General features: G+C 36.6%; 1 protein-coding gene across 5 annotated transcripts in view; it reads right to left on the minus strand.

Annotated features, from left to right (window-relative positions):
* Nucleotides 1–310: 310 nt before the first annotated feature.
* COP1 (COP1 E3 ubiquitin ligase) overlaps nt 311–15,631 on the minus strand; it is a 238,821-nt gene continuing 223,500 nt past the window's right edge. For all 5 annotated transcript variants that reach the window (XM_040636243.1, XM_040636242.1, XM_008696678.2 and 2 more), the window contains 2 exons: nt 2,736–2,780; nt 311–654 (listed from right to left, as the gene is read on the minus strand). In XM_040636243.1, the coding sequence (XP_040492177.1) occupies nt 637–654; nt 2,736–2,780 (63 nt within the window). In that variant the 3' untranslated portion in view covers nt 311–636. The remainder of the gene's footprint in view (nt 655–2,735; nt 2,781–15,631) is intronic.

Raw genomic sequence — 15,631 nt, forward strand, 5'->3', positions numbered from 1 at the left:
GATCCAGAGGGACTGAAATATGGTATTTGTTGATGATATAAATCTGGTCAGAGAATGAATTCATAAGGTAAAATTAACTAATTTTCCCACCTACTCTAGGAATTCATAAGGCAAAGTTACTAACCTTCCCACCTACTATAAACATTAAATTCCCTGGAAGGAAATCCATATACCTTTACATTTATATTGATATGCAGAATTCCAAAGAGGTTGGGAAATATGGACCTTACAAATTATTCAGAGTTCATGTATGTTACTTCTTGAAAAGATTATCTCTTGCTATCTTTGACAAAGACTTTCCCAGCTCAACTGCGGCTCAATAAACTTTTATTATTTTTTTGTTATTTATTTTTATTCAAAAGAATTTGTTTCCCTATCACAAAAATTAGATAACCACACCACCAACAGCAGCAAAGTCCATAGAGTTACATTGATGGTGGAGAGTTCACTGGGTAGTCCCAATGTCCCAAAGGTCATGAAGGAGAAAAGAAAAGGAAAATAAAAAATACTCAAAACAAATCCAAAACCCGTGATGACTTTGGGGAGAGACATCACATGACAGTTTCTGTCTTCTCTCATTGTCAGCTGCAGATGTATTTCAGCAGGATCAAATACAATGTAACTTGAGTAAACCCTTCATACCAACTCCAGCACCTAATTGGGGGGAAAATGGGGGAAAAAGAATCAGTTTAATAAAATCATTTTAAAATATGGAAACAGTTTAATGAATCTTTACTGTATTGTAAATGGAGAACCAAATCAAGAAAACTTTTTCTAACTGCTAAAATGCTAAAGAATTTGAAGGGATTAGACATTGATCCTTCCTTCCTTTCAACTCAACAGTTGCATGAACTCTTTCAGATTAGTTAGCTCCACAGTTAACTAGGGAGCCTTTAAACTACATAAAACATACAGATAAATGAACTGGGTGATAGAACGATTCTGAAATGTATGTTGGTATCTTTCCATATTCTTAAGAAAATTTTAAGTATTGCTACTCAGGATTTTAATCTATTTCTTCCACTGATGAAGAGTTTATAGCAATCAAAGTATACAGGATCTAAAATGTTGCCTTTTCCTAGTGCTTCATTCATTTCCTAGTCAATCATCTGATGTCAAGGTATTGTGTTAGTTATTACAGTTCAAGTCATATCTTATCATACGAGAAAGCTGTCATACTGCTAAAGGTAAAAAGCAGCGGCAGCAGCAGCAATGATCAGTTATAAAAACAGTTGAAGAAATGTCTAAGAAAGGACACAGAAGCTGAGGACAATTATAAGACACTGTCAAAAGGATTATGTTAGATGGAGACTTGCAGTGCTAGGTGGAAAGAACTGCAGGAGCAACTTTTCCCCTTCTGCTGTGCTAAGGCTTCACCTGCACCTGTGCTTCCATGATGCTTTTTGTCTTTTTATTTGTCAAGTAGCCAATTTAACAAAAGAGGTCAATGCCGCTGAACAAAATCTTAAGAGTTGTCACTTAGATTCTATAAGTACATGTGTAGTTTTGAGCTTTCTGCAGATACGTTAGCAATCTTAACTGCCTCAAAGACCAAACTTGCTGAAGAACAAGGTATAGCTTTTTCCATACATGCCTTGCCATGAGAATCAAGAAAAACTGAGAGATTACAGAGAGCCACATAAAACAGAGATTCCAAGACCTTCTACCATCTTGCTTGAGATTTCAGAACATAACACCAACCAGTTTAAAAGCCTGGCTTTCACTTAAGTTGTCCATGGCTCTCTAGTGAGGCTTTCCAAATAGAGAAACTAGCTGTATAAAAAGGAGTATACATGTAAATTAGTTTGACCAGTTAACAGTGCAGTTCTGCTTTGAGTTTGCTCAGTTCATCTCCATAGAACAATGTGTTAGGCTTGGGTTTGCTCCCTTGGTTGCTGAGTCATTCTCCACTCAGGATGAGTGGAAGGAAGCCACAGCAAAATTAATGCTCAGTGGGAGAAGAAACAGATACATATTATTTTTAAAAGATCACTTCCTGATATTTCTGTATCAGCAGAGAATATATAGAAAGAACTAGCACCCACAAAATTAGTGCTAATCGAACTCATGTACTAACACCCTCTCCCCAAATGGTGTTTTGTTTAAAAAGGTCACTGCTCAGCTCAGGATTTATTTATCTAGTGTGTCATGCTCACGTGCAATCAGATAACATTATTTCTTCCTTGAGCTGCTAACTACAAAGAAAAATACGTGGAAAGCTATGTATAAAAAACTTGTGACTGTGTGACAAGAGATGTTTAAATTTTCAAATTACACTAATGGATGATCACATGATCAATTTTCAGTGCAATACTAAAATACCTTTTCTTCCCTTGGCAACTGAGGAAAACCCTACTTGTCAGGGAAGAAAAGGAAGACAAACATGAGAAAGAGAAGAGTAAAATAAGACCAGATATTTTTCAATCTGCTGAATGTCTAAGCATCCCATGCTCTATCTTGGACCTTGTCCACTGAATACACCTGCACGACCGAAGCCACAGTGCTTGAGCCATAGTGAATACTTTAGAGCCTTCATCTATTCTTCATTCTGACCAGTTGTCGATCTATTCGACATTCATATAACCTCCCCTCAAAGCCATTTCACATGGACAGAGACCCATGACTTGGAATGATCTCTAAGGCTTAGTACAACTCCGTATTTCCATGTTATATATAGTCTGTTAGAGTCTAAAAATGGATCTGAATTTAAAATGAAGATGTATAACATAGCTTACCTTAATTGTACCCTGACTGTTAGCAGCAATCAACACATTGGACTCCTAGAAAAGAATAAGAACTTTTAAAGTATAGAGAAGGATTTCCTGGAGGGCAGCCCAAGAGAATAATCTCCTCTCATCCTTCTTTTTTCATTTCATCTTAAGACACCAATAGCATCTAAAGTGGAAAACCAACTTTAACATGTTTTAACTATGGATTTTAAACCCCAAATCCCGTATTTTCAGGATTAAGTTTGAATAAGAAAAATAAGATTTGAAACACAGTAGTAAGATTTCAAATATAAAGAAAAATAGATTACCACTGGAAGGAAAGCCAAGAGAAACAAAGGCTGAAATAAAACAAAAAAATGAGAATAATTTGAGAAAAACAAAGTGCATAATCCTTTCCACAGAAAACTCTTCATTCCTTTTCTCTCATGAAACAATTGATGTAATTGATATAAAAGCTGTCAACATCTCTGGCATAGTCTCTACGGACAGGTATTTGGTATCAGGAAACCACCAAAAAAAAAAAAAAAGTGACTATTTATCTGGCAGAAGAAAGCTACGTTTCCTTTTAAATATTCAATCACTCAGTATATGCATTTTTAATAACTTTGATGATTAATTCAGTACAATTTAGCTATTGAACATATATACTATATTCTAAGTCGTAGGAAAAAACATTTCTCTGAAGAGTAAGAAGGGTGGGAAAAGGAATGGACAAGACTGAGTTTACCAGAGAATCTCATTAAGTAAGAGTTGGGGCATGCTTCCTATTGGAAACAGAGTCAAGTCGGGCTCTGGAGCTTGAAGTATATAGAAGTCTTTTTGCTTTTCAGAGTAGGCTGCTAAACGGGGGTAAACAGATTCAAAACTGACATAGAGGCCACATGGCAGATGGAAAAGACCAAGTCCAAAAAACAGCTACGAGAAATAGATAAAGTGGTCAAACCTCAAAGAAAGATTGGCTCTGCCTGAACATCCTACAGGATTCATGACAAAATGAGAAAGAGAAGAAGGAAATTGATTTGTACGCCAGAAAGTTAATTTAGCCAGTATGAGTTAAACTTTAGTTTCTTCAATATAAGAAATCTGTGCTCTACAAACTTACATATTTCTATTTTTTTAACTTTTCCTTTGATTCCTAGTAAAGTGACACCTAAAAACTGCTCATCTGGTTGCTACTGGTGTAAGAGAAAATAATTTCTTCCACTGTCTCCAAAATTTTGGGAATCAAAATATTCCTTGGATATAGTCAGTGGTAACAGCATCAATGGTCACAGTAGTATGAAGAAGTAATAGATTTTTTTTTTCTGGGGGTGAGCATGGGAATCGCTGATGATGGGGTTCAGGAAACACAGCCCCAAAATATGGCACCTTGACATATTTGAATATTTTAAGCTGAAGGAGTCTGAGAAAACAGCAGAAGCAGGAAAGTCACTCTGATCTCCCACTCACTTTACCCTTTTCCCCTGAAACATGTCATAAAACCCTCATGTGAGAGGTGCCTTTCTTACACCCGAGTGAAGAAGAATCCTTATTTCCAAAGACAAAAGGACACCAAGAAGAATGTGAACAAAGAGGACTTGCCAAGTTGCCCTCAACTTTCAACAATGACCTCATACTTCTTAATCTATCCACATTTCTACACCACTACCCACTCTTCATACACCTAGCATAAAATACAAAGGTCTGTTTCTTTGGGTCTTCATTTCCTTATGAAGGCTCCCACGTCATGTAAAACTTCTATTAGATAAAATTGTATGGTTTTCTCCTGTCAAACCGTCTTGTATAGTTTGTTTGTTTGTTTGTTTGGTTGGTTTTTTTACTGGTTCTTCATTGTATTTCTTTTTTTTATAATAATATTTTTTATTATATTATGTTAGTCACCATACAGTGCATCCCTAGTTTTTGATGTAAAGTTCCATGATTCATTACTTGCGTATAACACCCAGTGCACCATGCAATATGTGCCCTCCTTAACACCCATCACCAGCCTAACCCAATCCCCCACCCCCTCCCCTCTGAAGACCTCAGTTTGTTTCCCAGAGTCCATAGTCTCTCATGGTTCATTCCCCCTTCTGTTTACCCCCACTTTTTTCTTCCCTTTCTTCTCCTACCAATCTTCCTACTTCTTATGTTCCATAAATGAGTGAAACCGTTATGATAATTGTCTTTCTTTGCTTGGCTTATTTCGCTTAGCATTATCTCTCGTCCGGTCCCGTCCATGTTGCAGCAAATGTTGAGAAATCATTCTTTTTGGTGGCTGACTAATATTCCATTGTATATATGGACCACAACTTCTTAATCCAGTCATTTGTTGAAGGGCATCTCGGCTCCTTCCATGATTTAGTTATTGTGGACAATGCTGCTATGAACATTGGGGTGCATATGGCCCTTCTCTTCACTACATCTGTATCTTTGGGGTAAATACCCAGTAGTGCAATGGCTGGATCATAGGGTAACTCAATTTTTAACTTTTTAAGGGACCTCCACACTGTTTTCCAAAGTGCTTGTACCAACTTGCATTCCCACAAACAATGTAGGAGGGATCCCCTTTCTCCACATCCTCTCCAACATTTGTTGTTTCTTGTCTTGTCGATTTTTGCCATTCTAACTGGCGTAAGGTGGTATCTCAGTGTGGTTTTGATTTGAACTTCCCTGATGGCTAATGATTTTGAACATTTTTTCATGTGTCTGTTAGCCATTTGTATGTCTTCATTGGAAAAGTGTCTGTTCATATCTTCTGCCCATTTTTTGATTTATTTGTTTCTTGTGTACTGAGTTTGAGAAGCTCTTTGTAGATCTTGGATACCATTCTTTTATCTGTAGTGTCATTTGCAAATATCTTCTCCCATTCTGTGGGCTGCCTCTTCGTTTTTTTGACTGTTTCCTTGGCTGTGCGGAAGCTTTTTATCTTGATGAAGCCCCACAAGTTCATTTTTTTTGTTTCTCTTGCCTTTGGAGATGTGTCATGAAAAAAGTTGCTGTGGCCGATGTCAATGAGGTTGCTGCCTATGTTCTCCTCTATGATTTTGATGGATTCCTGTCTCACATCAAGGTCTTTCATCCATTTGGAGTTTATCTTTGTGTATGGTGTGAGAGAGTGGTCAAGTTTCATTCTTTTGCATGTAGCTGTTACAATAGCACCAAAAATCATACGTTATCTCGGAATTAACTTAACCAGAGACGTAAAGGATCTATATTCTAGAAACTACAAATCACTCTTGAAGGACATTGAAGAAGACACAAAAAGATGGAAAAATATTCCATGCTCATGGATTGGAAGAATTAACATAGTTAAAGTGTCTATGCTACCCAGAGCAATCTACACTTCCAATGCCATCCCGATCAAAAATTGACATTTTTCAAAGAACTGGAACAAACGGCCCTTAAATTTGTGTGGAACCAGAAAAGGCCCCGTATCGCCAAGGAATTGTTGAAAAGGAAAAACAAAGCTGGGGGCATCACAATGCCAGATTTCGAGCTGTACTACAAAGCTGTGATCACAAAGACAGCATGGTACTGGCACATAAACAGACACATAGACCAATGGAACAAAATAGAGAACCCAGAAATGGACCCTCGGCTCTTTGGGCAACTAATCTTTGACAAAGCAGGAAAAAACATCCAGTGGAAAAAAGACAGTCTCTTCAATAAATGGTGCTGTCTTGTATAGTTTTTAGATCCAGCCAGGGACCCTAAGAAAGTTAAGGAAAACTCTTTCTTCCCCTACACAGATATGTTCCTGGGTGAGGTTCTCCCTTAAAACAACACATGTATTTTTGAAAACAGTAACAAAAGTAACATAGTGCTCACTATAGAATTAGTTTCAGTATTTACTTTGGGGAATTATAGGCTACTTCTGGACCGAATGAGCATAGAATTAATACTTCCATATGGGGGATGGGATGGAGTGAGGGGGCAGGAAAATAAATTTGGGATTTATTTACTCTTTTAGCTACCTGAATTAAGAAACTGGTTGGAGTGAATTTGGGGTATCATTGGGCAGCATAATAACTCACTCTGGGCTGGCCAAAAGGCACAATTTTTATGCCTGCCTCAGAAAACAACAAAAGCAGCACTGTGTGGTATCATATGGATTTCTTTCTTGAAAGAATTTTAAACAAGCTATGTGATACCACAACTGCCACCAGTGGACCTAGAAATGATTCTTCTGTGAACACCATCCACAAATGAAGCTACAAATAGCAATGACCAATCTAATTTCTGCCTGAGGAAAGACTCCGGTCTCTAAGAAAGCAACTGCCACCCACCATTTGATGCTGCAGTCATCAAGAATTGCTCCCTCTGTTATGGGAACAAACAATGTCGGGGCTATGAGAAATTTATAGCCTAAGGCACTCTCTCTTTCTGCCATTTTGGTTCAAGTCACCTTTAATACAAAGGAAGAAGGGGGAGAAAGCTGGTGGAGATAAGGACTCACTCTGGGGGGGAGGGGGATCTACCTCTACCAGTTACAGACCTTATGAATTCTATAACTCACGCTTTTAATTCTTCATGGAAGAAAAGCTTAGAAAAGCATAGTATATTATCATACAGTATGAAAAACTGGGCTTAATATAAATAAGAGAATCTCATCTAGTTAGATTATCACATAAGAGGAGTTTGAAGTCTATACAATCACTAAGCTAAACCAAGGAAGGACGACATCTGATAACTCTCCAAAATGAATAATGTTGTTCGTAACCTCAGGACTATTATGGCATTAATAGATGGTACCATATTACATGCTACCAGAGCATTAACTATAACATCTTTTCCTGTGGAAATAAACATCTCACTTACAAATAAGCCAACACAGCTGCCCAGCTGGAAGTGCTTTTGGAGACTACTATATAGGTAATAGGGTGTCCTAAGAATTCTTAGAAATACTCAAAACTATTCAAATTAACAATGAAAGAAAAATAGCTTTACATCTCAGTATGCCTCTCCCTCAAAAGACCATGAACTTTTATTTTTTATAAAGATTTACTTGTTTTAGAGAGACAGAGAGAATGAGTGTGTGCCAGAGTGGGGGTGGAAGTGGAGGGAGTGGGGGAGGGGCAGAGGAAGAGGGAGAGAGCATCCTCAAGCAGACTGCCTGCTGAGAGGGGAACCCAACACAGGGCTGATCCTAGGACCCTGAAATCATGACCTGAGCTGAAATTAAGAGAGTCACCTGCTTAACTGACTGAGCCACCCAGGTGCCCTAAGACCATGAACTTTTAAAGGGATTTAGGATTAAACTGTCTTTTAGCCAGAAATTAACTTCTGCATGCAACAGAAAAATAAAACCAGGTATTTTACTTCAGCACAGAGGTATGGAAGTGATTTATATTATTATAGTTTTTGAGTGATTCTTGTTTGCATTTTGAACTGGTAATTCTTAGCTGTAACTAAAGTCTGCCACAGGCCTAATGTACATAAGTTCTGGCTCAATGGGTTGCTTTTACTTTCTAAATAAAATTAAAGTGCCAGCCAGTAAGTCTCATTATTTTTTTCTCTCTTTCTTAAAAACTGGCAGTTTAGACAAAAAAAAATATTGACAGTTTGCTGCAAAACTCTCCTCAGGGTTAAGCTAATAGTGTACCTACCATTTTCTTCTTAATACAGAGAGATTAAAAAAGATAGTGGAAAAAAAGAGCAGTAAGTCTTTTATAAAAATAGAAGACATAAACACAAACATATACCAATTTGTTTAAAGTCAGTGATACTGTACTAACTTACACTGAGACAAAACTAACACCTACTGGAACAGTTTTCTCTTTGCTAGCTTGCCTATGAAAGTGCCATTATAACTAATACGGTACAATCCCGAGCAAGCTCACTTAGTTTGCAATTAGAGCATTTATTCTTAGAGATTGACATAAATGATTTTGAATGTGAAATAATTTTACTATAGAAATGAATATGTTAAAAAAATAACTTCCATTTCTGGTTGTGAACACAGTAAACAGAATGGATTTGCTGTCCTACTATCAGCAACTAGAAAACTGAACAAAATACGTAAGACAACACTGGGTAACAGGCCGTATAGGACTATGATCCTTACAAGAAGGGAGTCCTGTAATTGCCCTGGCTCTCTGCTTGGAGGCAACTTCTGAACCACAAAGCAAGAAGGGGAATCCAAACAGAGGAATCTGTAGGCAGACCACAGCGGACTCACTAAGTTGAGGAGAAAGATGTAAGTTCAGAGTATCCGTAGGGCAGCTGAAGTTTGTAGGGCCAAGTACCACAGGAGAAAGTGACGTAAAAGTAGAGCTCCAGGAATCTGCATGGGGGTCTGTCTCCTTGACTGTATGTTGTTATAATAAACTACACATGAATAGGGTTAACCTGCACAAGGCCAGGAAAATAACAATGAACAGGGAAAGTACAACTACTGACAATCTATAATAATATTATCAAATGCCAGACTTCACACAGAATTAGGAGATGTCTGAGCTTTGAGCAGCCACAGTGAAGAAACCTCACTGAACAGTTAGGGCATTCAGCAAGAGCCCCCAAAGGGTCATGCTTTGTTAGTAAGGCTAAATTAGCCTTAAAGTAAATGTTTCTCTAGACCAGGGATCAGCAAACTATCGCTTACAGGCCAAATCTAGCCTAATGCCTATATTCTGTATCTCAGTCTTAATGGAACAGAGCTCTGATAATTGATTATACGTAGACCATCTACGGCTGCTCCTGCACTAGCGTAGCAGAACTGAGGAACTGCAACAGAGACCGTAGGGCCTGCAAAGCCTAAAATATCTGCAATGTGGTTCTTCAAGAAAAAGTTCGCTGACTGCTACTCTAGAGTCACCCTAATAAAATTTAAAAACGATGTCAAAAAAATCAAGTTTACCTCCAAAAACAACTTTCTATCAAAACAAACTTTGGGGCGCCTGGGTGGCTCAGTTAAGCATCTGCCTTCGGCTCAGGTCATGATCTCAGGGTCCTGGGAAAGAGCTCCTTGGGGAGTCTGCCTTTCCTTCTCCCTCTGCCCCTTCCCCCACCTGTGTGCTCTCTAATAAATAAAAATCTTAAAAAAAAAAAAAAACCCAAACATTAAAACTTTTTTCTTTTTATAACTGATTTAAAAAATCTTTTTATTTTAAAAAACAAAGGTACAAAATAAAAGGAGGGGAAAATGTACTATGCAAATATTAATCATAAGAAAGCTGGAATGGCTCAGGGCATCTGGGTGGTGCAGTCGATTACACATCCAACTCTTGGTTTCTGCTCAGGTCCTAATCTTAGGGTTGTGAGATCAAGCCCTGTGTTGGGCTCTGTGCTCAGTCCAGAGTCTGCTTTAAAAAAACTCTCCCTCTGCATCTGTCCCTCCCCTCTGTGTGTGCTTGTTCTCTCTCTCTCTCTCTTTTCAAATAAGTATATAAATCTTAAAAAAAAAAAAAAAAAAAGCTGGAATGACTCTTCAGAAAAAGCGGACTTCAGGACAAGGAATATGACCAGGGATAAAAAGGGACATTTTATAATTAAATAAGGGTCAATTTAATTTTTAAAAAATCCTAAATGTATTTATATCTAAAACTGAGCTTCAAAATACACAAAGCAAAACTGATGGAACTGAATGGAATAGATTTATGTTTGGAGACTTCGATACTTTTCTGTTAATAATGCAAAGAATTAGCAGACATAAAATGAAAGATATAAAAGACCTGAACAATATTACCAAAAACAAATTGAGCAAATTAATATTTACATAAATCTCACTTAAATGGCAAAAAGTATACATTATTTTCAAGTGCATGTGAACCATTCACCAGAACAGATAATGTGCCAGGCCATTAAACAAATCTCAATAAACTTAAAAGACTAAAATTATGCAAGCATGTTCTCTGACCAAACAGAACCAAACTCGAAAACAGTAACAAAAGGACACCTGAAAAATATCCCTAAATATTTGGAAATTTTAAACCCAGGGCTCAAATAAGAACTCACAAGGAAATGAAAAACTATACTGAACTAAGAGATACTGAAAACACAACACATTGGGACGCCTGGGTGGCTCGAGTCGGTTAAGTGCCTGCCTTCGGCTTGGTTCATGATCTCAGGGTCCCGGATCAAGTCCCACATGGGACTCCCTGCTCAGTGGGAAGTCTGCTTTTCCCTCTGCCTGCTGCTCCCCCTGCTTGTGTGCCCTTGCTCTTTCTCTCTGACAAATAAATAAATAAATCTTTAAAACAAAAACCAACAAAACATAACAAAATTTGTATAACATAGACACAATGGCACTTAGAAAATTCTTTCTCTAAATGCCTGTAATAAGCAGAAAGGTTTAACATCAATAATGTAATAAAGTACAGCTGAAGAAGATAGAAAAAAGCAAATTAGACATAACATAAATATAAACATGATAATAAAAAGCAGAAATCAATAAAATAAGGTAGAAATTATTAAAAACAAAAGCTAGTGCTTAAAACAAATTGATAAATCTCTAAAAAAAGATAAATATAAGTTAACAATAACAAAATGAATGAGGCGATTATCACTATAATCCTACAGTTATTAAAAAAGATAGAGAATAAATATAAACCACTCTATGCCAGGCAACGATATGTATAAATTCTATGAAAGATGCAAATTCCCAGATACGACAGAAGAAAGATAAAGTGAGAATAAGAGGAGAAAGGAACACTTCCAAACTCAGTTTATAAGTCAAAGTCACAGAAAGACATTATAAAAAAAAATGCAGACCAACTGCCTTCACAAACAAATATAAACCCTTAAGAAAATAAACAGAATTTTGCCACAGACAAAAAGAATAACGCATCATGTCCAACTGGGATTTATCCAGATATTCTAGTTGGCTTAACATTTGGGGAAAAAAGTCAATGAATGTAATTCACCATTTTCAACAGAACTGGAAAATCACATAATCATAACTGACACAGAAAATTCATGACAGAATTTAATACCTATTCATAATAAAAACTCCTAGCAAATGAAGAACAAAGGAATTCCCTCAAGGTGATAAGGAATTCCTATGAAAAACTTTTAGCTAACATCACACTTACTGGTGAAATACTGAACTCGTTCTCTTTCAGACTGGAAGCAAGGGAAGGATGTTTGCTTTTACCACTTCTATTTAACACTGTACCAGAGGTCCTACTCAGTGCAATAATAGTCAAGAAAAAGAAAGAAAAAGCACACAGATGAGAAATGAAGAAGTAAAATTGTCTTTATTTGTAAATAACATGATTGCCTATGTAGAAAAGCTTAAATCTTAAAAGAGCTGCTAAAACTAATAAACTGATCTAGCAGGGTTGTCAGATATGATGTCACTGTATCAAAATCAATATATTTCTATAAATTAGAAATGAATAATTAGCAAATGGATTTTAAAAAGATACCATTTATAATGGCATCAAAAACATGAACTACTTAGAGACAAGCCTAAAATATGTGCAAGACCTACACACTGAAAATAAAAAACAATGTTGAAAGATATCAAAGAACACCTAAATAAATGGACAGACACACCATCTTCATGGACTCCCATTAAACAAGAATGGTTTTATGTGTAAGCCTTGGTACTCATGATGATAAACATGTTTTAACTAGAAGAAAGACAACTATTAAACAAAAATCAGATTATAGCCCTTTTCTTATTTATTTTTTCTCAAATGTTAAAACTGATTTCTCCTCTCAGAATAAGTAATTTTGTAGGAAAAAATGGAGATAAAAAATTTTCTGTTAACAAATTTGAATATTTAAACCAAGTAGAAAAATTCTCACAAAAAAATGACCAAAACTGAACAAGAAGACAAAGAAAACATGAATCATCTAACAGGCATAAAAATAAAAATGAGTCAACTGTCAAAAATTTTTTTCTATCTCAGGCTTACACAGCTTTATCTACAAGCTCAGTCAAACATTCAAGAACAGAGTACTTCTAATATCACATGTATTTGTCCACAGAAGACTCCTTCATTTGTTTCATGAAACTTAATATAATTATGAAATCAAAATGTGACAAGAACAATGCAAGAAAGGAAGATTACAGGCCAATGTTATTCATGAAAATAGATGAAAAAATCCCAAATGAAACAGCAGCAGGTCAATTTTAACAATATATATGAATAATACATCTTGACCAAGTTGGGCTTATTCCAATGAGGTAAGATCGATTTAACGTTAGAAAAAAAATTATCACATCAATATTTAAAGATTATTACATCATCTTCAATAGGTACAAAAGAAAGCAATATACTCCAGCTTCATTTATGATGAGAACTCTGTGCAAGCTGAAAACTGAAAGAAACTTCTTTGCAAGGTTTCTACAAAAATCTTAACAGCAGAAAGTATACATAATCATGACATATTCAAAAGTTTTCCCTTTTGTGAGTAACAAGATGAAGATGCCGGGCGCCATCACGTCCATTCAACATTATACTAGAGATCCTGGCCGTCAACATAAAGCAAAACGAATAAAAATTAGGTATAAAATTGGGAAAGTAGAAATTAAACTTTCATTATTTGTGGATCATATTATTTTGCACATAAAATATTCCAAGAATGTAGAAATGGATAATTAAAGTTAGCAAGAGAGTTAATAAGCTGCTGGGTTTTAAAAAAGGGGACAATAACATACCATTCCTCAGGGATCATTGTGACACCTTTCTTTCTCTCTCTTTAATATTTATTGGTTTACTTGAACTGGTAATATACATATGTGGTAAAAATTCAAACAGTACAAAGACTAGGGAAAAAGTACCTCTCACTCCCTTTTTCTGAATCCCTGAAGTAACTACCATGATCATAAGTGAAATCTTTCCAGATAGGCTTAGCATCGCTCCTGTGAACTTCAACTGTATTATATCAAGCACACCTTTGGGGCTTTCTCAGGATGTAAAAGAATCTTAAGTTTTCTATCTGGTGATTCTACTCTCTCCCTACCTTGTTTGAGTTTCAGGTAACAAACAACCCTACTTCCAACTTGGGATCTCATCCTTGTTGGTAACAAGCCATATTTTATATTCAGTTCTAAGCCCTTTGATCACCTAAGAGAAGCCTCTAGGTTTCTCTTACAGAAAAGGCAACTCCACAGAGGTCCCTTCTCTATTTCTGGACATATTATTAATAGGCCCTTAGGATGAAATGGACCTGACTATATAAGACAATCCATATTCTGAAAATTAAATTAACAAAACATGTGGACAAAAACATGCTATATAGATAGACAGAGCGGCAAAGTGGAATAAACAGTCAATGGGGTCACAAACACTTAAGTTCAATGGTCTAACACTTCCAAACTATGTTATCATGGACAAGTTACATAACCTCTCTAAATCTCAGTTTTCTCAACTGTAAAATAAAACTGAGCTAATAGAACTAATGAAGGGAAGGGAAGCGGACTAATAGAGTTGTTATTAAACAAGACACATATAAATATCTGGCATAGAATATGCATCTTATAAGTGAGCATTTTTAGGGGAAAGTTGTGTTTTGTTTTCGTTTTTGTTTTTGTGTTTTGGAGAGAGAGTGAGGGGTGGGCAGAGGAAGGACAGAGAAAGAATCTTAAGCACGTTCCGCACCCAGAGCAGAGCCTGATGTGGGTCTTAATCTCACAACCCTGAGATCATGACCTGAGCCAAAATCAGAAAGTCAGACACTTAGTGGACTGAGCCACCCAGGCACCCCAAGGGAAAGCTGCTTCTAGTTCCAGGTAAGAGTTTAAGAAAAAGAAGATAGTCAAACTGTCAAAAATCATGAGAAAATGAAAGGATTGTTTAGTAATAATGGGTTTTTGGATTTGGCATTAGATGACCTGGTGACCTCAAAAGCAACTCTACCTGAAGTTCAAGTCTGTAGCATTAAGGGCCTTTGCACAAGTTCCCAGAGCTAACTCAGTCTTTAGGACTTGGCTTTTACAGAAGCTTCTGAAAAAAGCTTTCCCTAATCTCCAAGGTGATAAAGGTAACTCTCTACAAATTGCTTCCACAGAAAGAATATATGTCTATTATCACAGTGCTTTCATATCATGATAGTGGCTTCTGTATAAAGCTTATTAATTTCATGCCATTTTATTCATCTATCATTATCCATCCATTTACCATTAGGGTAGATATTATATACCAGGTATTCTGCTATGTACTGGAGTTCTGGAGGTGAGTAAGATATGATGCCTGATCTTGAGATTATAGAGTAGGAGGGGAAATGGACTTTGAAAGAGAAAACTACTATATTATTATAAGAAATATAGAGTTCACAGAGGCAACTGAGGAAGCAAGAAGGAAGTGATCCTCTATGTGGGAGGGATAAGAAAGGCTTCATACATAAGACCACAAAGGGAACATGAAAAAGTAACAGCTGAAATTTCTCAAGAGAAAAGACAGAAGATATTTTAGACAAAGTGACATGGTTGTGCCAATGCCATGAGTTTGGGGGGAAAATGGTGTTTTGGGGTGATGACAAATTATGAGTCAGTTTGTATATTAGTTGATTAGATGAGAAGAACAGGTTGGGGTAAACATGTAAACTATTTTCTCATACCAGAGTTAGGATTTTATTTACGGATAACAAGAGTCAATGGCAAGGAAAAGACAGAATTACATTTTTTCTAATGGTGTTCTATTCCCTCAGTGATGTCTCACTCCCCTCCCACACGCCCCAAGGCACCTAGAGTCATTGTCTTTAATCATATCCCTTAATAAAAATCTTAAATCCACATCTATTAAGTTAAGGAAGTGCAATTCTTACAAAAAGCAAAAAACAAAACAGAAGGTTGTATGCCAGTAGGTAGGAGACAATACCTGCATCCTTGAACATATTTCAAAAGTTGGGGATTTTTTTTAAGTAGGCTCCAAGCCCAATGTGGGGCTTGAACCCACAACCCTGAGAACAAGAGTTACACGCTCTACTGACTGAGCCAGGCAAGCACCCCTAAAATTGTTTTTCTTAAGCGA

Source organism: Ursus maritimus, unplaced genomic scaffold (assembly GCF_017311325.1).
Source record: "Ursus maritimus isolate PB19 unplaced genomic scaffold, ASM1731132v1 scaffold_2, whole genome shotgun sequence".
Taxonomy (NCBI): Eukaryota; Metazoa; Chordata; class Mammalia; order Carnivora; family Ursidae; genus Ursus; species Ursus maritimus.